Below are 26,779 nucleotides of genomic sequence, written 5' to 3' on the forward strand. Positions count from 1 at the left end.
GCATAAATAGTATGCGCGATCCCTTGCGCCATCTGCTCAGAGAAATGAGAATTACAGGTTGGAAACGGCAGGAAGCGCCTCGAACGGCGCGCAGCTGTCAGCGATTTCACGTAAATAAGAGCAAAAAAGCTTTATACTGGCTTTTACTGGTGCGATTTTTAAAATGTAAGCATACAGGGTGATTAAGCTCACAGAACTAGGAAAAGTCATGAAAGGAGGGTTCTGGAATTTGATCGAGTGTGAAGTATATATATATATTTTTTTACCCCCTTGCGGTCAAATGACCGCTGCTCGGCGCTTCTAGTGTTAAGTCACTGTCTTCAGGAACATAATCTCACGCCCCATCCAGAAACTGTGAATTAAAGATGCGCGCACTTCTGTAGACCTGAGACTCTGCCTTCAGAGCGGGGTACAAGGTGGCCCCAAGAACAGCAAGGGCTGTCCAAGTCCATCATAGAGGCTAAGCGCACACATGCGAAGAAACCACAGCCACTTCGGAGACAGCGGTGACATACACGCATGTGGCAGGGCATACAAACTATCACCAACTACAGGATATCTCCTGCTAGTGACAGTGACGGCTACCTTGCAGATTTGCTGAACAGCTTCTACACCTTGTTCGAAGCGCAGAACGACGAGACAGTGAGGAAAACCACCCCTACCAACAACCAGGTGTTATATCTCAACACGGCTGATGTGAGGGAGGCAGAGGCAACCCACGTACTGTAAAGTTGCTGCACCAGACAATATCTATAATATAGTGCTCAGAAAATGTGCTAAACAGCTGGCAGATGCTCTCACCAACATCTTCAACCTCTCTCTGAACTGCGTCGTCGTTTCGACGTGCTTCTACGCCACCACCATTATCCTTGTGCCGAAGAAGTCTTTTGTGTCTTGTTTCAATGACTACTGTCCTGTTGCACTCACACCAGTCATCATGAAGTGCTTCGAATGGCTCCTCATGACACTGCTTCCCCCCTCACTGGAACTGTTGCAGTTTGCATCTTGTCATAACGATAAGGGCGACACCACATCCCCTATAGTCCATCTCCCTCACACACCTAGACAACAAGGAAACCTACTCAAAGCTGCAAACTTTTTTTGATTAAAAAAACATTTTTCCATCTCTCTTAATTGCTGCTTTGGTCTGTTTTAAAGTTTATGAATTTATAGCTCAGCTCATGTAATTTAACTCATTTTCTTCTCTCAAGCTGTAGTAAGTGCATGTATCTGTGTGTGAATGCAACTCCTTTTTTTTTTCTTTTTTTGTTTAAACCAAGCATATGACTTTTACATTATGTACTTATTGTAATGAATTATTGTTTTATCCATTAGTATCGTATTTCCCAGTATAAGTTTAATTATTATGATTCCTTGTAGAAATTATCTTAGTCATGGTCATTGAGATAAATTATTTTCCTGCCCTACTGTTCTACAACCTCTTGACTATGCTGCTGGAAAAATAATTTAATAAGTGTATTTTTATTATTGGTTGAATCAAATAATTAAATAATGGCCATACCAAAGACCATGCCACATTTTAACATTGTAACTTTGTTTACAGTTTAGCATTTGTATGCCAATGCAGGGGGAAGTATCCAGGTAATTCTCACCACTCTTGGTAGTTATTTGGGGCCCATCAAAATTTCACAGATTTCTCAGTTGTTAAAATTCTACTTTTTAACTTAAAAAATAATATAACATTTTAAATATCTCATTCTGTATAATTATCATATAATATATAGATAATAAAATATGCCATTTTGAGTGTTATAATTGTTAATCTATAGGTGTGTCTTATGTCAAAAACCCTATTTGTAAATATTCCTTACCTTCTTGATTTTCTTGATTTCAGAGTCATCTTCACTGGGAGCAGAGGCAGGGATAGACTGGATCTTTTCATTGTCTTTAAGCAGTCCAGCAATCTACCAAAGTAAATAAATTATAGTTACTCAAACACACCTTATAAATGGCTAACTCCTTTTAAATAGTTAATTGAACTAATTGAATGTGTTAATGTTATGGCTGATTGGTTTATATGTTATTTAGAAACAAGCATTATATTCATCTATGTAACACTACATTAGCACACTGGAATTATGCACTTCCACTTCTTTTTTAAAAAGAGAAAAATAATAACTATATAGCCTGATTGAAATTCATATCATTTTGTTAGCACTTAGCAGATAATCAGTTAGGCAAAAATACACGTTTAAGTTGGCATAAAGGTGTTAATTTATTTACAATATCAACTTATGCATGTAAGTAAAATGCAAGAAACATTCCATCTTTATAGTTGCCAGTAGCATTTTAGCAGCACACACAAATTGCTGTCTTGCCTTGTCTTGTCTTGTCTTGTGGCTTAAAAACAAAATCCATCCTTTTTCTCATCTGATTGAAAAGGGCAATGACCTGATCACACATGTAGCTTTAATAAATCCAATAATGTGTCTTTTTAATTTTAGGAGAGAAGGCAATGCTTACCTACAGATGTGGCCATTAAGACTGCGTGTTTTCCCGCGAGATGCTGCAATTTAGCGCGCGGCGTGCTGTGATTTGCCGTAAGCAACATTTGGGAATTTAAATAAATGTGTTGTCCTTCACTAAATATCCGCCAGATGGCGCATGAAAGGACTTTATTTAAAAGCCAGACCAAGTACGACGGAAAATTGTGTGTAATTAGTTACAGTAGTTGATCAATTGGAATGGTTATTACCGTCGCGCTCACCGCCGCGTAAAAACGTCAGCGGCCAAAATAAATCAGTTGCATTTCAATGTAATTCGTAAAATGGCCGCCAGGTGGCGCAAAGTGACATTTTCGCTCGTTGCCGTAAATACAACAGTGACCGTTATACAGCGTATCTCTGTATCGGTTTATTGTTATTTAAGTTCTGGATTATTTCAGGTACTTTAAACACATTGTTGGGTTGCTCATGTTGGCTCATATGAGATGTAGTTCACAAATGAACACCTGGTTGGGTTATTTTGACCCAACAACTGGTTTATTCATTATTCTTTCCTTTCTCCAAATATCAGCCTGCAGAATGTTTGAAATATTACTGTTTATTGTGTTACAGGTGTAGTTTTTAGAGTTGTTTAGGCAGGAATGCGTGTGTATACAGCTCAAAACCTCCATCAGTTATTAAAGATAGCGGCTATTTAGAAAACATGCCCAGTGATTTCAGAGCTTCAGGAAATCTCCCGGCGCTCTGCGCATAACACCGGGCCAACTCATGTCAGAAAGAATTTATAAACGGTTTCTAAACATGGGCTATTGTTTTTTTACTTATAATATTTGTTAATTTAATTTAAATCAGGTTTGGGCTCAGGACTTCGACTCGGCATCGTGATTCTCCTCTTTAATTTACTCCATAGTTTTAATCAGCGCTCAGCCGCATGCATGACGTTTTCCAGAGCGCACCGGCAGAAGTAGACTAATGATTATAAACACGTCGGGAAAACAGCAAGCAGACTGACTCTGACCATTTAAAAAAACGTTTGCGTTCATTTTCTGACGCGCTCAAGTTCACCAAAAACAATACAGACCAGCGCAGCTTACAACACTTACAAAATCACAACGTTTTTTCGTTATTGTGAGTGCGCTTAAATAAAAGTTGAGTCTTATAAAGGCATGTAGTCTTATATAGATTTATTATATAGTTTTTGCACATTAATCTCACACAGTTTTTTCAGCCTGTCACGGCATGCGCCCAAATCAATATCGCTCCTCGCTCACTAGTTAGGCGGCCTCCCCTTCAGACATGCGAAGCAGCGGGACCGCAGAATTACACATGACTGGTGAGCTATCGTTGCTATCGTTGCCCGGGCTTGCACCCCGCGCTATAAAATACTCGGGGTTTGTTGGGCTACAGTGGATTTTACTACGCGCTGTGTATGCAGCGCGCGTGCAACAACGCGGAAGTGCGGCATGCAAGCAGGGCAAATAGAACGCGCCCCGGGACTTCAAAGGAGCGAGAGGTGGGAGGGGCCGGTCCGGCCATCCGCGGAGAGCAGAGTCAGCGCGAGCAGACGGATGGCCATTGCACTCACACCGTGTAGTAAAATCCACTGTAACCCAACAAACCCCAATCATCACCAGCCGTGCCTTATTCTGTCATGTCATGTGGGCATTATAAGATTTGTATTGAAAACTTCTAACTAAAAAGTGGCAGCTGGCACGCCTAAAAATAGACGCAGGTTATTTTTTTAATAGTCTAAATAAAAACCCTCCGATTTAATTTCCTATAGTCTAACCAGCGCTCAACCGCACGCATAGTTTTCCCGAGCGCGAGGAATTTTTTTGTGCTAAATAATGTTTATGCAGTATAAGAATTCCTATTAATCCTGGGTTGTTCTTTTAGTGTCACTATAGTGCTTTACAATGCCAGACAACATTCAAATACAAATTATTTACCCTCCCCAGGTGTGAATCGGCTGTTCTCACCTATACATTCAGAGGAACTGAAATGCACTTCTCCCCACTTTAAAAACCTCTTGAATCTGAGGCTGACTTTCAGTGATTTCAATTTGTGTAATTTTAATCTCCTGGATTCTAGATTCTAAAGTTGACATTGTTACCTTTTTTAATCATTGGAATGGAAGAACTTGTTATTTTCCTTATGATAGCATAAATTGCATTGTTTTTAATCAGTCTATACACAATAATATTCTTTTTTTTTATTTTTTTAAACGGGTATGGGGGCTATCTTGGTTCAATAATCTCCGTGCCTGGTTTAGGTTTAGTATTCAGTGCGCATCTGTTATATTACAACTATCATAACACTCAAATACCTTTTATTGGGGGTTAAGTGACTGATGTGCCTAACATTTTTCAGCTGAGCCTTTGTTTCACTGAAAACGACCGCGACACCCCCTCTCTCTCACAAACACACACAGAGCCGACCAAATCATTAGCACCTCCCTCCCCCAGCACAGACATTAACTTTCTATCCGTTTACTTACACCTGAACTGAGTTGTTTGAGTAACATGGGTCGAACCTGTTACAAATCATAACAGTCTACTGCATTTCATTCTTATAATAACGCAAAAACACAAGCGGGGCTGAAAGACCGACATCTGCTGACGCAGTAGAACGTCCTAACACTGTTTTAATTTTATGGTAATTTATTTCAGTTAATAAATCTACTATAAATTTAAAGAACACAAGAAATAAGATGACAAAAATCCATACACGCTTTTTTTCTAATTACAAGTGATAAAATCAAAAGGCTCACTGTGTTAACATTTATTGTGCTTAAATTTGATCCTAATAAGATTTGATTTAATTTGAATTTTAGAACAGTGGTAGCTGGAACACCTTAAATAGATGCAGGATTATTTTTTTTATAATCTAAATAAAAATGCTTTTTTAAACGTGGGCTATTGTTATTTACATGCAATATTTGTTAATTTAATTTAAATGGGGTTTGGTCTCCGGAATGTTGAGCATCAGGATCCTCTTCTTTACTTTCCTACATAGAATCAGCGCTTAATCGCACGCATTAAGTTTTGTAAATTCGTTTAATGTTTAATAGTAAATAATGACCCCCGTTGCGCTGTACCACCGCTCGGAAAACCTTATGAAATACAAGTTTAGAACAATTATTATGATCTGCCACGGCGTGCGCGTGTGATGGGTGTACGCCCAAATCTACTATAACTACTCCCTCACTCCGTAGGCTCCCTGAATAGGCAGCAATTGGACGGAGCCGCCTATTTGTGCCGGCTGGCGATAATTAACGTTAATATGATCTCGGGCTTGCTCCGCATTATAAAAGCAAGGCGCGGAGGTTTGTCTGAGGTCTGGGAAGTACGTGATGTAATGGAGAATATATATATAAAAAAAAAAAAAAGCATGTCAGTGGGGAGATGTGACGCGGCCCAGGCGCTTTAAACAAGGACACTAGAATTCCGCCCTTTGATCTCCGCGCTGAGGACAGCGCGAGCGGCATCTTCACTCCCGCACCGTGCCCGCCCTCGCAGCCCCGCTGCCGAAGAGGAAAAGTGTGGTTAGGTTTTTGCGTCAGCGAGAACTCGCGCCGGCCATCGACAGCGGGAGAAGCGGCGTCACGAGGGAGCGTGCAGGAGCGCTGCCTCCGCGTGCTCAGTTCTGCCACTCCGTGCACCAACACTTAGCATCAGCTGTGTGCCCGCATGCCAGTGTGGCACAGCCCCCGGAACTGCACATGCACAACCGTTATCCCATTCTTTCCATTCTCCCTCCTTCAACACTTTTATTCCCCATTTTACCTAAATAAATGACCCTTTTCCCGTAAGACCTCGCCTCGTGTCCGTGCTTTATGGTGCCGCCCGTGCAACATGGGTCGAATCCGTTACAGATCATAACAGTCTACTGCATTTCATTCTTATAATAACGCAAAAACACAAGCGGGGCTGAATGACCAACATCAGCTAACGCAGTAGAACGTCCTGACAATGTTATAATTTTTATGGTCATTTATTTTAGTTAATAAATCTACTATAAATTTAAAGAACACAAGATATAAGACGACACAAAACCCTACGTCTTTTCTAATTACACGTGATAAAATTTAAAGGCTCACTATGTTAACATTTATTTGGTTTAAATTTGATCCTAATAAGATTTAATTTAATTTAAATTCTACATTTGTATCGTCATTTTAGTTCTGTGATTATAAATTTGTTTAACTACAATGTTTTACTTGATTTTATCCGCTACTACGTGCTGTTCTAAAACTCTGTGTCTCATTAATCCAGCAGAGAATGAACTAAGGCATGAGGCGTCAGTCTGTAGTTATATAGCGCCAGTCAATGGTAAAAGCCAGCAAACGCACAAAGCCAAACGGTACCGCCGAGCACGGCGACGGTAGGACCTACATTCCGATTGATTAACCACTGTAGCCTAAAACAATATTGTCTCCAATGCTGAAGCAAACATGAATTTACTTTTGTTTTACAATAGATCTTTTATGATGAATGTGTGTATATGTGCTTCATAGTATTTTTACAATGATGAAATGAGATGCCCAAATTCGTGCTTTTAAAGTTTCTTACAGTAGTTTTTGTAATGTCTCAGGGACAAAACAATGAAAGACATGGCAATGCCTTGGTTTAAATGGTCTTGAAATTAATTTAATTTCCTGATAGTAGGCGATCTGATAGTGTAAACTATGCGAATGTTGTGAATATCTTATTTAAAACGTAAAAATGTGTCGCCATCATGAATGAACAAAATATAAAATATATGTATGTATGTATATATACTTTGATCATATTAAGTAAATATTCACAAAGTGCTTCGGGCTTTTTAGAATAATAATAAGCATGTTTTTAGCTGTTTGTGTCACGCATTGAATTATTATTTCATCCATTACTTGACATCTTTGGTTTTTTAGTTTTTTGTTTTAGTCTCCAGAATGAAATAAAATCAGTAGCAGCATTAACTCATGCTAGTAATTATTATGGTAGTCAATATTCTAATAATATTGTTTTTATGTGCGCGCGTCTCATATTTGAAATTCATGGACATTCATATGAAATGCACATTCTTGATACTTGATAAGCGTATGTGGATAAATTAATAAGTGTATGTCGTCAAAGTATTTGTGAACATATAATTGGGAGAAAAATGTAAATTAAGGATGACTGGAAACAATGCAGTAACTCTATTTATTTGATTTATGTCTATTGCTATTTATGTCTGTTGCTACAAATATCTGTAGGAACTGAAAATGCCTACAGTTATTTCGTTCAATCACTAACCAGTAAAATGTTGGATTTGTATTAAAATGCCACCAATGTTTACCCTATTGGTGAACATGACCAAATTATAGTATAGACACCATACGATGATTTAAGAATTTTATTAGGGCTGCAACTAACGATTATTTTGATAATCGATTAGTTGGGCGAATATGTTTTCGATTAATCGATTAATCGGATAAAACCTAACCGCTTCTTAAATTTGATATTTTGCTTATAACTATTTAAAAAAACAGAAATCAGGGTATTATTTATGTATAAAAATAAACGCAAAAGCCACATATAGAGTTTAATAATCTTTAATTTTGACATTTTAAACCTTAAATGAAATGTAGTATATAATATATACAGTTTATATATATATATATATATATATATATATATATATATATATATATACATACATACATACATACATACACACACAGTATATATATATTTAAAAATGATTTATAGTTTAATTTATTTATAGTTTAAAAAATACACTGATATATTCAGTTAATAAGATATAAACAGCTAAAATAATGTAATTTTGTATAATAAAATGATGTATGCATAAGTAAAACCACAGTAAATTACAAGTTAACTTTGTAGTGGACTATAAAAAAAACTGTAGAAATGCAAAAAGCTAATGGTCACAAAGATACTGTTATTTGCGTTCGCTGAAAACCACAACAATCACTAAATGTAATATTCTACTGTTATTTGCACCGTGTAATTAAAGATAATCTAAAGTAGCGCCATTTAACTTATCACTATTGCTCATGAGGTGATTGCACAATGTGATGCTAGCGAGTAGCGCGTGAACAGATCTAGCGCGACTGTCCCGAAGTTAGCAAACAGTTTAAACAAAAGCACTTAAACTATACAACTTTTACACGATGGAGAGATACAGTTTTTACCGACCCTGCTGACGTTTCGCCATCCGTAACACCAACATGTTTTCTCTTTAAGTGTTCGTGCATGACATGCCATGAAAGCTCGGTCTTGCATAGCGTGCAGGTTACCGTCTTCTTAGAGGCGTTTAATGTAAATTGCTATCATACCTTGGAGGACTCGGGGCGCGCGCTTTTTTCTGCAGACGCTCCTGTAACCTCCATTGCGCAAGCGGCTGTGTATCTGTGTGTATTTGTGCATCTTGTGGTCGCGCGCCTCAATGACGTGACCAGCCCAACTAATCGATAACGGCAAAAGTAACACAGCATTTCAGAAAAAGAACATCATACCAACAGTAAAATATGGTGGTGGTAGTGTGATGGTCTGGGGTTGTTTTGCTGCTTCAGGACCTGGAAGGCTTGCTGTGATAGATGGAACCATGAATTCTACTGTCTACCAAAAAATCCTGAAGGAGAATGTCCGGCCATCTGTTCGTTAACTCAAGCTGAAGCGATCTTGGGTGCTGCAGCAGGACAATGACCCAAAACACACCAGTAAATCCACCTCTGAATGGCTGAAGAATGACCTTAAAAAGGCAGTTCATGCTAGAAAACCTTCAAAGATGATTTACAACAATTTCGGCAAAGATGAGTGGGCCAAAATTCCTCCAGAGCGCTGTAAAAGACTCGTTGCAAGTTATTGCAAACGCTTGATTGCATTTATTGCTGCTAAGTGTGCCCCACCAGTTATTAGGTTCAGAGGGCAATTACTTTTTCACACAGGGCCATGTAGGTTTGGATTTTTTTTCTCCCTAAATAATAAAAACCATCATTTAAAAACTGCATTTTGTGTTTACTTGTGTTATCTTTGACTAATAGTTAAATGTGTTTGATGATCAGAAACATTTTGTGTGACAAACATGCAAAAGAATAAGAAATCAGGAAGGGGGCAAATAGTTTTTCACACCCCTGTGTGTATATATATATATATATATATATATTAGTGCTGTCAAAATTAGTGCGTTAACGCATGCGATTAATTTGAAATATTTAACGCATTAAAAAAATTTAACGCAATTAACGCGGTTGCAATTTTTACAAAAGTAATCTGTACATTTTGCAAAGCCGAATTTAAATACCACAGAAGTAATTCGTCTTTGACATATCACTTAAAAGCAAAACACCCCACCGAAACAATCTCTACAGGGCCTCGCCAATGTAAATTGCATTGATTGTTTTGAAATTCAAATGACACAAATGGCACATACCTGTGTTTTTATTTCTGTAAATTGGAATTGAAATTGAATACAGTTAATTTGGAGAATATTGATGATTTATTGCAGGTATGTTGTTTACATGAGAAAAAAATGAGAAGTTAAACAAAAATTCCAATAAACAATCATATTTGAATTTAAATAGTTTTATTGTCTTGAGTTTACATTAATTATTTACATTTACATATCCAAAAAGTTTCAGTCTTTTAATTGTGATTAATCGCGATTAATTGCAAAAAATTGTGCGATTAATTAGTTAATTTTTTTTAATCGATTGACAGCACTAATATATATATATATATATATATATATATATATATATATATATATATATGCACTGGTGGCTCACTGGTGTTTCGCCTGCCATGAGGTAAATATGAACAAATTATACTGTAGAATGAACACTAATTATTTAATTTAAATATTATTTATTATTATATGCCTACTTACTTACAGTACTTCGATATGTTTGATTTTGGTAATTTTGAATAATTTCCAAATGCAGATTGACCTGTAAATCAACTTGATAACCAGTGAATGCTATTAAATACCACAAATGTTTACCTCGAGGATTTAAGAAATGTAAAAATGTACTTAGACACAAATATATGATTATTATATAATGTGTGTGTGTGTGTGGTCATTTCAAATTAAGTCCAACATTTTAATGTTTTTGTTTTATTATATATATATTTAAATATACATGAAATAAATATAAAATATTATATATATATATATATATATATATATATACATATATATACATATATATATACATATACATATATATATACATATATATATATTAGTGCTGTCAATCGATTAAAAAAATTAACTAATTAATCGCACAATTTTTTTTTGCAATTAATCGCGATTAATCACAATTAAAAGACTGAAACTTTTTGGATATTTAAATGTAAATAATTAATGTAAAGACAATGAAACTATTTAAATTCAAATATGATTGTTTATTGGAATTTTTGTTTAACTTGTAACACAGATTTTCTCATGTAAACAACATACCTGCAATAAACCATCAATATTCTCCAAATTAACTGTTGGCTTGAAAGCCATATTTATTACAGAAATAAAAACACAGGTATGTGCCATTTGTGTCATTTGAATTTCAAAACAATCAATGCAATTTACATTGGCGAGGCCCTGTAGAGATTGTTTCGGTGGGGTGTTTTGCTTTTAAGTGATATGTCAAAGACGAATTACTTCTCTGGTATTTAAATTTGGCTTTGCAAAATGTACAGATTACTTTTGTTTTATCCACAGAACCATCCGGCAGAGTTTTATACTGAAACCTTCCGTCTAAAAGTCCTTCCTTGGTCTTATCCATACTTCTTTGCACGTTGAACACACGTCGGCCACAACAGGAAATAAAAAAAACTGCAACCGCGTTAATTGCGTTAATTTTTTTTAATGCATTAAATATTTCAAATTAATCGCATGCGTTAACGCACTAATTTTGACAGCACTAATATATATACATATATATATATATATATATATATATATATATATATATATATATGTGTGTGTGTGTGTGTGTGTGTCATTTCAATTTAAGTCCAACATTTTAATGGTTTGTGATCGGTGCATGGGCGTCAACTCACACGTTCTGTAATAATCCATTGTTTTTTAGAGCCCGTTACTAAAGCATTCGCTAGGTCAATTTGCATTTGGCTTGGGCTTTGCCTGTGTCTTCTTCAGTGCGCTTTGTCTTTGGTCCTGACACCTTTTACTGGTGTGACCGAACGATCACACGGAGTGTCGCGGTATCACGACCCGGCCCGTTCTGAACAGTTTATGCGTAATTGCATTTTATATGAATGTCACATATGAGACGCGCGCACAAACACATACTTATATAATATATTCACATACAAACACATACTGTATACCAGAGGTGGGACAAAGTCATTGTTTGGCAAGTCACAAGTAAGTCTCAATTCATTGCCCTCAAGTCCTGAGTCAAGTCCCGAGTCAAGATAGGCAAGTCCCGAGTCAAGTCCCAAGTCAAAGGCAGCAAGTCTCAAGTCAAGTCCAAAGCCCTACGGTTTGACTTTCGAGTCTTTCAAGTCTTTTTAGCAGAAAAATAAATTGTATACAGATTATGTATGGTTGTAAGATCTGTATTTATTGACAAACCTTTTTTTATGAAAGAACATTGCTCAGATACATAAAAATACAAATGGTAGCACATAATCTTAATGAAGTAGGCTACTTCATACAAACAATAACGTTGTTTTCTTCACATAACATTAAAGAGCTTTGCTCCCTACCTTGTGTGATACACTCACGTAGGCTACCTACGTATACAAACAATCCGGTGCTGTGTCGAAGTTGGTTCCCCCATCAGGATACGTTTTTTTTTAGCCCCAACCCCGTGTAAAGGGCACAGGGAACGCGCATTTAGGAGAAGGCTCGCCCGCGAAGGGTTATGCGCGGACCACTGAGATTCTACAGAGCGCGGTAAAGAATAAAAAGCACAGTTAGTGTTTTTTAATCCCTGACGAACTCCAGCCAACAGGTTGTGTTTCCCTTGTTATCTTGGACATATTTAGAATGATGAACCTCGGCTGAGTCACTTGTAGGCTGTAAACATGTCAGTATTTTGTCTGATATTTCATATTAAATATGCCTTTTCAGCAAAACCATAATGCCAAAATAGAGACCCGTCAGATACAGTCTCAAGACATTAATAATAATAATAGTAATAATAATAATTATTATATATAAATTAATAATAATATTATTATTATATTATAATTAAATATTATATATTATAATATTAATAATAATAAGTATTATTATTATTATGCGAGATAATTAGCATTTTATCCGCGTGATGTCAATTCACTAGGTCACATTATTTGAATAAACCCAAACTGCATATGAAAGAAATCAGCAAATCCTGGGTAGTGTATACCAGTGATTAAATATAAACAATACAACGCATGTACTGACATGGTTAATGCCTACATGTGACTCAGCCGAGGTTCATTATTCTAAATATGTCCAAGATAACAAGGGAAACGTATCCTGATGGCTAGAGTTCGTCAGGGGATTAAAAAACGCTAACAATTTCCTTTTTGGCCTTTACTGCGTTCCGTAGAAGCTCAGTGGTCCGCGCATATAGCCAATTTTTTATAGCCAAACGAAACTACCTTTGGTATTATTTCGCGAACTGGCGCGTTCACGTTGTTGTCACGTTGGATACTGTCGAATCAAAAGAATCTACGGTACTTTGATTGGATGTCGTGCCGAATGCGCGCATGCACTCTGTCACACACACGCGCACAGACACATAAACAGAGATAGAGCGGACCGTGTTAACATACTTTTTATCTTTGGGCTTTTTATGGGAAGTAGCAAGTCTTTACAAGTCAATAGACGCAAGTCCAAGTGAAAGTCCGAGTTATTTATGTTAAAGTCCAAGTCGAGTTGCAAGTCTTTTTATATTTTGTCAAGTCGAGTCTAAAGTCATCAAATTCATGACTCGAGTCTGACTCGAGTCCAAGTCACATGACTCGAGTCCACACCTCTGCTGTATACACATAAAACATAATATATTCAGTAAATGTGTGAATTACACTTAAAAGTACTTATAAAGAGGACTTCCGGTTAGGCGTTATATGGAGTAGTGCGTGTTTACGGAGGGTCCTGCAGAATTTCACTAAAAATCGATATTAAAGCACAGTTTTTTTATATTACCGAGTATCTGTAATAAAGTTTAGTTGGCCCGGTTTACTTTTCTTTAATTTGAATAAGTTAAAATGAAAACTAGAGCCAATAAACTCAGTAACGAACAGACAACGCAACAGCGGCCTGCTACTGCTAGTTCATCCATGGCGGAGAGTGACACAGCTAGCGCCGAGGAGCAGACCGGACTCGAGATGACTTCAGACGACACTCAGCGTCTAAAAGTTGAAATACTGTCATCACTACGTAACGAACTGGCAGAAATATTTCGTTCGGAGCTACGGTCCATGCTAGGTGACGATTTATCGACTATTAAAAGTGAACTTCAGGCTGTGAAAGCGGAGTTTTCGAATAGTCTTGTTTCGGTTCAAACGGACATGCTTGCACTGAAAAGTACAGTGAAGGATATGGAACAGTCACTCTCTACCTGTTCTGATGACATCACCGTGCTGGAGGACAAGGTGGACTCTCTCATGGCCACTGTGGCAAAATTGGAAGATAAGTGTGAAGACCTGGAAGCCAGATCTCGACGCAATAACATAAGGATTATAGGAATTCCAGAAGACAATCCCTGTACCACCCTTGCTATCTCGGAATTGCTCAAGAAAGTCCTTAATACTGACAGGGACATTATGGTTGACAGGTCACATCGCACGCTGCAGCCCAAGCCCAAGCCGGGGGAGCGTCCACGAGCTGTTGTGGCAAGGTTACATTACCACTCAGACTGTACTGCGGTTCTGCAGCGTGCGCGGGAGGTGAGGCAGTTTAAAGTTGGCGATATGAAAATTATCATCTTTCCAGATCTCACTGTAAAAACTGTTCATGCTCGATCTGCCTTTAATGATGTCCGTCAGCAGCTGCGGAAGATTCCGGGGGTGAAATTTGGATTTCTTCATCCAGCCAAGCTGCGTGTTACTTACGATGGAGTGGAGAAACAGTTTAACTCACCAGACTTGGCTAAAGAATATGTCAGTACTTTACTATCTCAACGTACATAACCAGATGTTTCATGAGTATCCGAGAGTGTGAGTAGGGTGAAGTAGTTTCTTGATACTATACTTTAAAAGTATTGTGTTGCATAATAAGATATTAGTCTTTGTCACGGTTACTTGATTGAAATAAATGTATATATAATGTTGGTGGATAAGCTGGATTAAAATGGGCTTAATGTTGCAATGATTGAGATACTGTGCATTTTTGTTATTAGTAATGATTGGGACAATCTGCAGGGTTCCATCTTTTCTTTGGTTACTAATCGTGAGAGTGAGGAGAATGGGTTGGCTCCAATTGGAGTCTGCACATAGTTTCACATCAACTAGGGATGTGAATATTGGTTGTGCTTATGGGTGGGATTGTTTGCAGGGGGATGGTGTTTTGGTTTCTTGGGTTTTTTTTGTTTGCTTGTTTTTTGGGTGTTTTGTTTTTGCTTTGTTTTACAGGAGGTATGAATACATCTTTGAATTTTTTCCCCAGTGGATTAGTAGAGTTAATGGCTAATTTTTCTGGTTCTTTGCCTAATCCAGTCTACTCCACAATTAGATTTTTAACGTGGAATGTTAAAGGCATGGGAAATCCCATTAAAAGATTAAAGATCTTTTCGCATTTAAGGAGGCTAAATGCTGATATAGTTTTTTTGCAGGAGACACACTTAGGAAGTCAGGATCAGATTAAATTAAAATGCCCCTGGGTCAGTGAAGTCTTTCACTCAAATTTCAATTCCAGAGCTAGAGGGGTTGCAATACTAGTTAACAAGAGGGTTCAGTTTATTTGTAATAAGGTAATAGCTGCCAAAAATGGAAGATACTTGATCGTTGTTGGCTCACTGTTGCGGAAACCTGTGCTTCTTGTTAATGTCCATGCACCAAACTTTGATGATCCTGACTTTATGAATAGGTTATTTGGGATTCTACCCTCACTGAATAGCCACTCATTGATATTCGCTGGGGATCTGAATTGTGTAATGGATCCGGTTATAGACCGCTCTGGCTCTCAGGTAAGGACTTTGTCATCGATGTCGAGGTCAGTTGCAGAGTTTATGTCCAGCAATGGATGTGTTGACCCTTGGAGATTTTATAATCCTCAAGCTAAGGCATTCTCCTTTTTTTCCCAAGTTCATCAGCCATATTCCCGCATTGATTATTTTTTTTTATAGATAGCCTATTACTTTCTAAAGTAACATCAGTTTCATACCACGCTATTGTTATTTCGGATCATGCTCCTCTCAGCATTGATATGCAGTTATCTGTACAACCTCCATATTCTTCATCGTGGAGGTTTAATTCTCTACTTTTGTCTAATGAAAAATTTATAGATTTCATTACAACATCAATTGATGATTTTATGGCTACAAACCAGGATGGCACAGTTTCTTGTTCCTTACTGTGGGAGACACTTAAGGCATACCTCCGAGGGCAGATTATTTCTTACTCTGCAAATTTAAATAGACATCGCACTGCAAGGATACGTGAGCTTACTTCTGCTATTTTCCACCTTGACCAACAGTTGGCTAGCTTCCCTTCACAAGTCCAGTTTAAACAGCGTCTGGATCTGCAGGCTGAACTTGATATTATTTTAACAACTGATGCTGAACGGCTTCTGTTGCATACTCGTAGTTCTTATTATGAATATGGTGATAAAGCTAGTCGGCTCTTGGCACATCAGTTAAGACGTCAGGCAGGTAGTCGCTTGATTCCACAGATTCAGGACTCATCAGGTAATTTGATATCTGATCCAGAAGGTATCAATGCTGTATTTAAATCTTACTATTCCATCTTATATTCATCTGAATCTTCATCGGACTCCCATGATTTGACTTTGTTTTTAAAGGATTTAAATATCACCTCAATAGATACAGCTGCTGCTGCAGATCTTGACGCCTCTTTGGATATGGAAGAAATTAAACAAGCAATTAAAATGATGCAGTGCAATAAAGCACCTGGGCCTGATGGCTTTCCAGTTGAGTTTTTTAAGAAATTTCAAAGTAAATTGGTCCCATTACTTTTGGATGTTTATGTGGAATCCTTAGAGAAAGGTTTCCTACCAGAGACACTAACACAAGCATCCATAATTCTGCTTTTAAAGAAGGATAAGGATCCCAAGTCATGTGGCTCCTACAGACCTCTGTCTTTACAAAATGTAGATGCCAAGATTCTGGCCAAAGTATTGGCTCTTCGCCTGGAAAACATACTTCCAAAGATCATATCTGAGGAACAAACGGGTTTCATTAGAGGGAGACAGTTATATTTTAATGTTCGCACTCTTCTAAATGTAATTCATTCTAAACATTCTGCTGTAACACCTGAGGTTGTGATTACATTTGATGCTGAGAAAGCATTTGACCGAGTGGAGTGGGAATACCTTTTTGCAGTGCTTCAAAAATTTGGGTTTAGGAATGGTTTCGTCTCTTGGATACGCCTTTTATATGCTTCTCCCCAGGCTAATATACACACCAATAATGTTAGATCCAGCTATTTTAATCTGAGACGGGGAACAAGGCAGGGGTGCCCACTTTCCCCGTTGCTGTTTGCATTGGCCATTGAACCATTGTCGATTGCTTTGAGGTCGTCATCTCTGTTCCGGGGTGTGGTCCGCGCGGGTATTGAAATTAAATTGTCACTTTATGCTGATGATTTGCTATTATATATCTCTAATCCAATATTGTGTCTGCCAAATATTTTATCCATTATACGAAAATTTGGATCATTTTCTGGGTATAACGTGAATCTTCAGAAGAGTGAATGCTTCCCTGTTAATGCATTGGCTATGGGACTCTTACAGACAGACATTCCCGTTAAAATAAGTAAAACAGGATTTAGGTATCTTGGCATTAATATTACCAGATCCCTGCCCTCTCTGTTATCCGCCAATTTTCTCCTTTGTTAGAGCAGACTAAGTCTGACTTTCAGAGATGGAGAAATTTATATTTATCATTGACTGGTCGAATTAATGCAGTTAAAATGAATATCTTACCTAAATTTCTCTTTGTTTTTCAGTGCATTCCCTTATTTCTTCCTAAGCGCTTCTTTAAATCTATCGATCAGATTGTTAGCCACTTTCTGTGGGGTGGTAAAGTGCCCAGAGTGCGGAGATCATTGCTTCAGAGATGTCGGCTTAGTGGTGGGCTAGCTCTTCCCAACTTTATGTTTTACTACTGGTCAGCAAATGTTCATAAATTAATGTTTTGGCTCAATCCATCCAGTGCACTGTGGTGCAGATTGGAGGCAAGTTCATGTATATCTACCTCATTATTGGCATTGCTTACTTCACCCCTATCTTGTAACGTTACTTCCTTAACACATAGCCCGGTAGTCATATCCACCCTTCGGATCTGGGGTCAATTCAGGCGACACTTCAAATTTATCTCTGCCTCAACATTAATGCCGTTACAGGACAATCACATGTTTCCACCATCTATTAATGACCCTGTTTTTAAGCAATGGTATGGAAAAGGTATTAGATGCTTTCAAGACCTATATAAAGAAGGTACCTTTTGCAATTATCTGCAGTTGTCTTCAGAACTGGGGCTGCCTGATTTCCATCTGTTTAGGTTCTTTCAGGTTAGACATTGTGCTGCCACTCTGTTTCCTAGCTACCCCTCTTTACCCACTATGCAAGAATGGGAAGAATTTTTGAAGTTTAACCCTCATCATAAGTCACAAATCTCAAGAATTTATGGTCGATTATTATCTTTAGATGGCAGTGTTATTGATAAAATTAAAAGAGCCTGGGAGGGGGAGCTTGGAGAGGATTTTGAAGAGGAATGGTGGGCCGCTTGTCATGCACACTCGAAACCCGACCGGCACTAGGACCCGGAAGTGAAGCGGTCGCGAACCAGGAAGTATAAAAGGAGTAAACAAACCATAGCATCTTGCTCAGTCATTGAGTTTTGGCCCATGTCTCGTCGGAATCGTTCGTCGAATCGTGAGTACTCACTTTATTGGTCTTGCTTTCTGATTGAGTGTGCATTTATAGGACGCGGGTTAGATTGTGTCTTTCCCTTGCTCCCCATTCGTGAGAGTCCTTAGATTAAAGAGCGTGATTATCCTGCCTACTCGTGTTCTTCCGCGTTTGGGTTTACCATTCACGCTACAAAGGGCTAACCGCTAAAGCTAAGTCTTCTGGTCACCTCAGGTTAGTTCTTGACAGAATGACTGAGCCATCCGCGGTGAACCCAGCGGATCATGCGCGCCTCTGCGACGTGGTAGATCAGCACGCCGAGTTGATCAACAAGCTAACCGGGGAGATCGCTACTCTGCGCCTGGGCCTCCAAGAAGTCGCGGCCTTACGCCGCGAGGTCGCGGAGCTCCGGAAAGAGAATGCGGATCTCCGAGCGGCTGTGGATCGCGCGGCTAGCGGGCCTCCCGTCGCGGCGGCCGCGGCGCCGCACCAACCCACCCCCCCTCCTTCCGATGTATTTTTGGCACTTCCGGATAAATGGGATGGCACAGACGGGAAGTGTAATGTGTTTTTAACAGCGCTTGATCTGGTGTTTGAGTTTACCAGGTACTCCACCGATCGGCTACGCATCGCGCTTCTGGTCTCGTTGCTATCCGGGCAGGCAGCTGAGTGGGCCACGGCAGTTCTCCGGGCGGATACAGACACCGCGCACTCATATAATGAGTTCACCCGCCAACTCCGACTCACTTTCGAACACCCAGCGGGCGAGGTGGAGACCGACACCAAGCTCTACCATCTGCGGCAGGGAGGATTGTCCGTGAGCCGGTACGCAGCTGAATTCCGGACCCTCGCTGTACAGACTGACTGGGGAGATGCCGCGCTCCGGACATCTTTCTACGAGGGACTGGCTCCGCGCATAAAAGACGAGCTTGCCGGGCGAGAGCTTCCTGCCACCCTGGAGGGAATGATCCAGCTCACCCTTCGTATTGACCAGCGCATCCTCTCTCGCCCGAAGCCAGCCCCAAGGACCCTGCCGCCTGCACCCACCTTCTCCTACACCGCACCACGACCACCTACTGCTCTCACCGCTCCAACTACTGGATCAGTCGGATCTCCACCTCCTGCCGTGGTTGACACCGGAGCCGGGGAACCCATGCAACTAGGACGCGCCTCCCTGACCGTGGCGGAACGCGAACGACGGTACAGAGAGGGGTTATGTGCCTATTGTGGGTCAGCGGCACATCACCGGGCGATCTGTCCATTTCGTCCGGGAAACGCCCAGCCCCGGTGAGTACGAGGAGAGACTCACCGGGCCTTCTCCACCTCTCCACCACGACCAACGCCACCATCTCACGTCTCACGGTCCAGGTAACTCTCCAATTTGGCCACAAACGAGTTCGAAGTACTGCGTTCATCGATTCCGGTGCCGCTGGTAACTTCATTGACTCAACTTATGCCAAAGAATTGGGGATGAAGATCGAGGCGTTATCCCAGCCGGTTCACATCACTTCGGTGGACGGTCGGCCCCTCTCATCCAGCCCCATCACTCACCAGACCCAACTCATCACCTTCATAATCGATCAACACCAGGAACAGCTCCAACTTCACCTCACCTCCATCTCATCTCCTCCCATCATCCTCGGCTACCCGTGGCTGCTGCAGCACGACCCCCTCATTTCCTGGAATCAGAATCGTATCCTCCAGTGGGGACCGACCTGCACTGAACTTTGCCTACGGGCTCAGGCTGGGACGTGTTCCACGGAGTCCGAGGCCCCCGACGTCGACATCAACGCCATACCTCCCCCCTATCGTGACCTGGCTGGAGCCTTTTGCAAGAGAAGAGCCAACCATCTGCCACCCCATCGCCCTTATGACCTGGCGATAGAGCTTCAGCCAGGTTCCGTCCCTCCCCGCGGCCATCTCTACTCGCTGTCGGCCACTGAGACGCAGGCTATGGAGGAGTATGTCGCCAGCGCCCTTCGCAATGGGACTATCCGGCCATCTTCGTCGCCGGCAGCCGCGGGGTTCTTCTTCGTGAAGAAGAAAGGGGGCGAGCTTCGCCCATGCGTCGACTATCGGGGGCTAAACAAGATCACCATTAAAAACCGTCACCCATTGCCGCTTACCAACTCAGCCCTGGACGCCCTCTCTGGTGCCACCGTGTTCACGAAGTTGGACCTCCGGAGCGCCTACAACTTGGTGCGCATCAGAGAGGGTGATGAGTGGAAGACGGCCTTCATCACTCCCACCGGACATTATGAGAGCCTGGTCATCCCATTTGGACTCTGTAACGCACCCTCGGCCTTTCAACAATTCATCAATGACGTCCTGAGAGACATGCTAGGCCGATGGGTGTTCGTTTACTTGGACGACATTCTCATATACTCGCACACCACTGAAGAACACATCCAGCACGTCCGGGCTGTTCTCAAGAGATTGCTCGCTCACCAACTGTACTGCAAGTTGGAAAAATGTGCTTTTCACCAGCACTCCACCACGTTCCTGGGTTTTGTTATCTCGCCCCAGGGTGTGGCCATGGACCCGCAGAAACTCGAAGCTGTTCGTCATGGCCCCTACCCAAGACTCTCAAACAGCTTCAACGGTTCCTCGGGTTTGCGAACTTTTACCGTCGCTTTATCCGGGGCTACAGTACAGTTGCAGCACCACTGACCAGTCTGACCAGGCCCTCACCTCATCCTTTTCACCTCACTCCTGCCGCCATTTCTGCATTCAAAGAACTCTGCCACCGTTTTACCACCGCCCCTATTCTGCTTCACCCAGATGCCAACCAACCGTTCGTTGTGGAGGTGGACGCGTCGGATGTGGGCGCCGGTGCTGTTCTCTCCCAGCGAGGTCCAGACCAGAAGCTACATCCTTGTGGCTTCTTCTCCAAGAAATTTAATCCCACTCAGCAGCGATACGGAGTAGGGGACCGCGAGCTGTTGGGCATAAAGTGGGCCTTGGAGGAATGGCGTCACTGGCTCCAGGGCGCCAGCGAGCCGTTCATTGTCTGGACGGATCACCAAAATCTCATCACCATCAGAAACCTCAAACAACTCAACCCACGGCAGGCACGGTGGGCACTATTTTTTGAACAATTCGACTTCCATCTGTCATACCGCCCGGGGTCCAAAAACACCAAGGCCGACGCCCTTTCCCGACAACAAGAGGAGGACGCCCCCCGGGCGGACCCCGTGCCTGTCATACCCCCGTCACGTGTAATTGCACCCCTCCGTTGGGACTTGGAAACGAGGGTACGCCAGGCTCAGGCTGCGGAGACCGAACCGGCAGGTGTGCCGCCTGGACGACTCTACGTGCCACAAACCTCAAGATCGGAGGTCCTACAATGGGGGCACTACTCGCCCGTCGCCGGACACCCCGGGAACCGAAGGACCTTGCTCTTTATAAAACGGGCGTTCTGGTGGCCCTCCATGAAGAAGGACATAGAGGAGTTCGTTCAGGCGTGCCCGGTGTGTGCCAGGGCCAAGGACCCAAACCGACCCACACCCGGAGAGCTGCAACCACTTCCCATTCCTCGACGGCCCTGGACACACATTGCCCTGGACTTCATCACGGGCCTGCCGGTTTCCGAAGGGAAAAATACCATCCTCACGATAGTTGACCGGTTCTCCAAGGCAGTACACCTGCTGGCCCTCTCCGGACTCCCATCAGCTAAGGACACCGCCGAGCTGATACTGGAACACGTAGTCCGCCTGCATGGGTTCCCCAAAGACATCGTCTCGGACAGAGGGCCCCAGTTCACCGCCCGGTTCTGGAAGGCCTTCTGCCGTCTGATCAATTCCACCAGTAGTCTGTCATCTGGCTACCATCCCCAGACTAACGGTCAGACGGAACGGACCAACCAACAGCTGGAGCGCTACCTGAGGTGTTTTGTGTCTGATCGCCAGCGCTCCTGGGCCCGCTACCTCACATGGGCAGAGCTATCGCACAATCTCCACGTCTCCTCTGCCACGAACCTAAGCCCATTTGAGGTATGCTATGGTTTCCAACCTCCGATGTTCGACCACCAAGAACCGGAGGTTGACGTACCATCGGCCCAACAGTTGGTCCGTAGGTGTCGGCGGATATGGAACCAAGCCAACCTCGCCATCCAACGCACCAACACCAGCTACGTCGCCCAGCATCGCCGCCGACACCCTCCGGGACGGTTGTACAGAGTAGGTGACAAGGTATGGCTGTCCACTAAGAACCTCCATCTGCACACAGAATCCCGAAAGCTATCACCCAGATTCATCGGTCCATACCGCATCACTCTGAGAATTAACCCTGTCACCTACCGGCTCCAGCTGCCTGCGGCGCTCCGGATCCACCCAGTATTCCACGTTTCTCAACTGAAACCCTTCACCACTTCACCGATGATTCCACCCACCCCCCCTGCTCCTCCTCCCCGCATCATTGACGGAGGTCCCGCTTACACCGTGCGACGAATCCTTGATTTGCGCCCTCGGGGCAGAGGCACCCAATACCTGGTCGATTGGGAAGGCTACGGCCCCGAGAAGCGATCTTGGGTTCCAGCACGGTTCATCCTCGACCCCGAGCTCATCCGGGACTACCGTCACAGGGTATCCTCCACCTCAGGACCGTCTGGAGCCGGTCCTGGACAGGGGGGTACTGTCATGCACACTCGAAACCCGACCGGCACTAGGACCCGGAAGTGAAGCGGTCGCGAACCAGGAAGTATAAAAGGAGTAAACAAACCATAGCATCTTGCTCAGTCATTGAGTTTTGGCCCATGTCTCGTCGGAATCGTTCGTCGAATCGTGAGTACTCACTTTATTGGTCTTGCTTTCTGATTGAGTGTGCATTTATAGGACGCGGGTTAGATTGTGTCTTTCCCTTGCTCCCCATTCGTGAGAGTCCTTAGATTAAAGAGCGTGATTATCCTGCCTACTCGTGTTCTTCCGCGTTTGGGTTTACCATTCACGCTACAAAGGGCTAACCGCTAAAGCTAAGTCTTCTGGTCACCTCAGGTTAGTTCTTGACACCGCTGCATTGGACAGAATACGTTCTAGTACAATATGTGCTCGTCTGAGCCTTATACAATTTAAAGTACTACATAGAATTCATTTCTCTAAGGCCCGCTTATCTACAATATATTCGACTGTAGAGGACAGATGTGACAGATGTCAAGCATCTCAGTGCAATTTAAGTCACATGTTTTTCACTTGTTCTAAGCTGCAAGCTTACTGGATGAACTATTTTACAGTGATGTCCAAGGTGCTCCGGGTTGATATTGATGTTTGCCCTGCTATTGCAATTTTTGGGGTTCCACGCGTCTGGTCTCAGTTTAGTTCCAAACAACTCGATATTTTGGCATTTACCTCTTTAATGGCTAGGCGCCGTATTCTGATCCACTGGAAATCTGCTAAGCCTCCTACTGCGTCTCAATGGCTCGTAGATACCATGTTCTTTCTTAAACTAGAAAAGATTAGATGCTCTGGGAGTAGTTGCTTTTTTAAAAAATGGCAATCATTTATTTCATATTTTAAATCTCTCAATATTCTGCCTTCTGTTTAGTGTAATTATGTTTTATTTTTTATAATAGTTTTTTTATTTATTAATTTATAAAAAAAAAATTATTTTTTTATTTATTATTATTTTTTTTTGTGTGTTTTGTTATTATTATTATTATTTTTTTTATTATTGTTGTTTTTTTTTTGTTTGTTTTTTTCTCAATGTTTGGGGTGTGGTTGTTGGTTCTTGTTTGATTGTACTTAATGCTTGCTTTATTGTTTTTTGCATGTTTATATTGTTAAAAATGGACAATCGCTTAAATTTATATGTCATGATGACTACACAATAAAAAGTTTGAACCAAAAAGTACTTATAAAGTCTGATTTAATTGGTACCATGGGGTTAACATGACCAAATTACTGCATACAGTACACACTGTAACACAATGATAATTCATTATTTATTATCATGCCTACTTACCGTACTTAGAGATATTTTGTTTGTGTGTGTGAGAGAGAGAGAGAGAGAGAGAGAGAGAGAGATACACGTGTGTGTTTTATTTTAATTAAAATCCAACATTTTAATGGTATGTGATCGGTGCATGGGCGTTAACTCGCACGTTCTGTAATATTCCATCGTCTTTTAGAGCCCTTTACTAAAGCATTCGCTAGTTATCCAGCTGATGTACATGTCAATCTGTTAATAAAAGGTCAATTAGCTTTGAGATGATATATTTGCCGTATGTTGTGTTTATTTGATTAAACCTAAACGTAAACGTAAGGTAAGAGTGCAAGCCACTGGTTTAAGCATGCCTTTTTTTTTAAGGAATTGTATTTATGTTGTATTTATGTATTTATATTTTTTTATGTGTAGCTATACAGTATGTGTTTGTATGTGAATACATTATATAAGTAAGTGTTTGTGCACGCATCTCAAGTCTCATGTAACATTCATATAAAATGCAATTCATGCTGTGTATGTTGTTAAAGTATTTGTGGATATGTATGTATCATACATCATATATTATGCAGAGCTGCGCATAAACTGTTCAGAACGGGCCGGGTCGTGTTACTGCGACACTCCATGTGATCATTCGGTCGCACCAGTAAAAGGTGTCAGGGCCAAAGTCAAAGCGCGCTAAAGAAGACACAGGCGAGAAACAAGGCTCTGGTTATTTTGTGTTTTCAGTTTTCTTAAGTTTATTAATTAATAATCCCACGGTATCTCCAAACGAAAATGTCTTCCCATGTCTGTCATAAGCTCTCACAACAACTCCTATTTCACTGACCCCCTCTAAAGCCCTGCGTCAGGGCTATTATAATCAGTAAAACATCTCTTGGTGCGGATCTCCACCGCACCCCCTAACAATATAATTAGTAAAAAAAAAAGTAAATTAAGGATGTCTTGAAACATAATGCAGTCACTCTTTATTCATTTGAACACGGTAAAGGTGTTAATGTTTCGTACATTCCTTTATTCGTCCTTTCTGTTTGTGCTTAGGTTTCACTGTTTTCCATATACACACAACGTTTGGTTCCAGAGGCGTTATTAAATAAGGAGAACACACAATTTTGTTTCAATAAAGTTTTATTAAATATAGAATTTTTTTTTATGTTTTGCTGGCGAAATACATTTTAGGCAGAGACGTCTGCTCGGTCTTGTTAAATCGTTTTTAACCCCCCATTTCTGCAAATTCCCCCATCAGCGAAACCGGTTTGATAACTTCACACTAGCGATTGTATTTTAAAATGTAAACTACTTACCTACAGAATAAGAATATTTAACTACTTCAGCAGTGAATGAGAAATTTGGTCTTATTTGATATAATTATATTATTTAATTAAGTATCTTATTATAAATATGATTCTTATCCTCTATATTCTTGTCGAGTATAGTCCTTCAGAGCAAGCACTGTGTCAGAAGATTCTGCGGAATCGCTTTTTACCTTTCTGTAGATGTGAATTTATCAAACTGTGTGCGCTGTTGCCAAATACTGTAGGGGGTTTAGATGAATTAACAAGACAGAGCGGATGTCTATGCCTAAAATAGATAGGTTTAAATAGATGGATAGCAATTAAATTAGACTTAATAGTTGGATTTTATACATTTCTTTTTATTTACTGTATGGACAGTCACATTATGCTTTCTCTATGTTATTTATCTCTCTATATATTCTCTAATTATGACTTGAATAAATCGGCTTACATCCGAGCGCGCTGGCGTGTTGGAAAAGCCAACGTTTACTGTATCTATCGAGTAGCCTATATAAGTGTGAGCCACGGGTTTATACACATGAATTTAAGATGGATTTTAAAGCATATTTTTTAGGCCTAAATATTAGTTTTAATTAATGGTCGGCGCCGACTGCTGATCAGCGTATAGTAGCCAGTAAAAGCCAAGCTCTTCCCCAAAAAATAGTGTAAGATAACCATTTACACTAACCATTAAAATGTTAAGAATTTAATTAAACACAAATATATAAATTAGATTTTCTTTATACATAATATTTTCATTATATATAAACTCATGCTAGGGTACTTTTACTACGCTGAAGTACCATTTAAAGCTATTTATTCATTTCTCTTTTATTTGCTTACTGTACTTACTTACTTACTAACTAGAGAATGCTTTAGTAAAGAGCTCTAAAACAACGGTAATACGAATGACCATAAAAATACTACGTCCATGCACCAATCACTAACCATTAAAATGTTAGATTTGACTTAAAATGGCACTTATATTCGTGTTTAATTAAATTCTTAAAGCATCGTGTTCACCCATGGGTTTACTGCATAAACACCGTT

General features: G+C 40.8%; 1 protein-coding gene across 4 annotated transcripts in view; it reads right to left on the reverse strand.

Annotated features, from left to right (window-relative positions):
- The window catches only part of rasgrf1 (Ras protein specific guanine nucleotide releasing factor 1), a 560,812-nt gene that overhangs the window by 454,139 nt on the left and 79,894 nt on the right, over positions 1-26,779 (reverse strand). For all 4 annotated transcript variants that reach the window (XM_053500654.1, XM_053500653.1, XM_053500656.1 and 1 more), the window contains exon 4: positions 1,833-1,925. In XM_053500654.1, the coding sequence (XP_053356629.1) occupies positions 1,833-1,925 (93 nt within the window). The remainder of the gene's footprint in view (positions 1-1,832; positions 1,926-26,779) is intronic.

This window comes from Clarias gariepinus, chromosome 7 (assembly GCF_024256425.1).
Source record: "Clarias gariepinus isolate MV-2021 ecotype Netherlands chromosome 7, CGAR_prim_01v2, whole genome shotgun sequence".
In the NCBI taxonomy this organism is placed as follows: Eukaryota; Metazoa; Chordata; class Actinopteri; order Siluriformes; family Clariidae; genus Clarias; species Clarias gariepinus.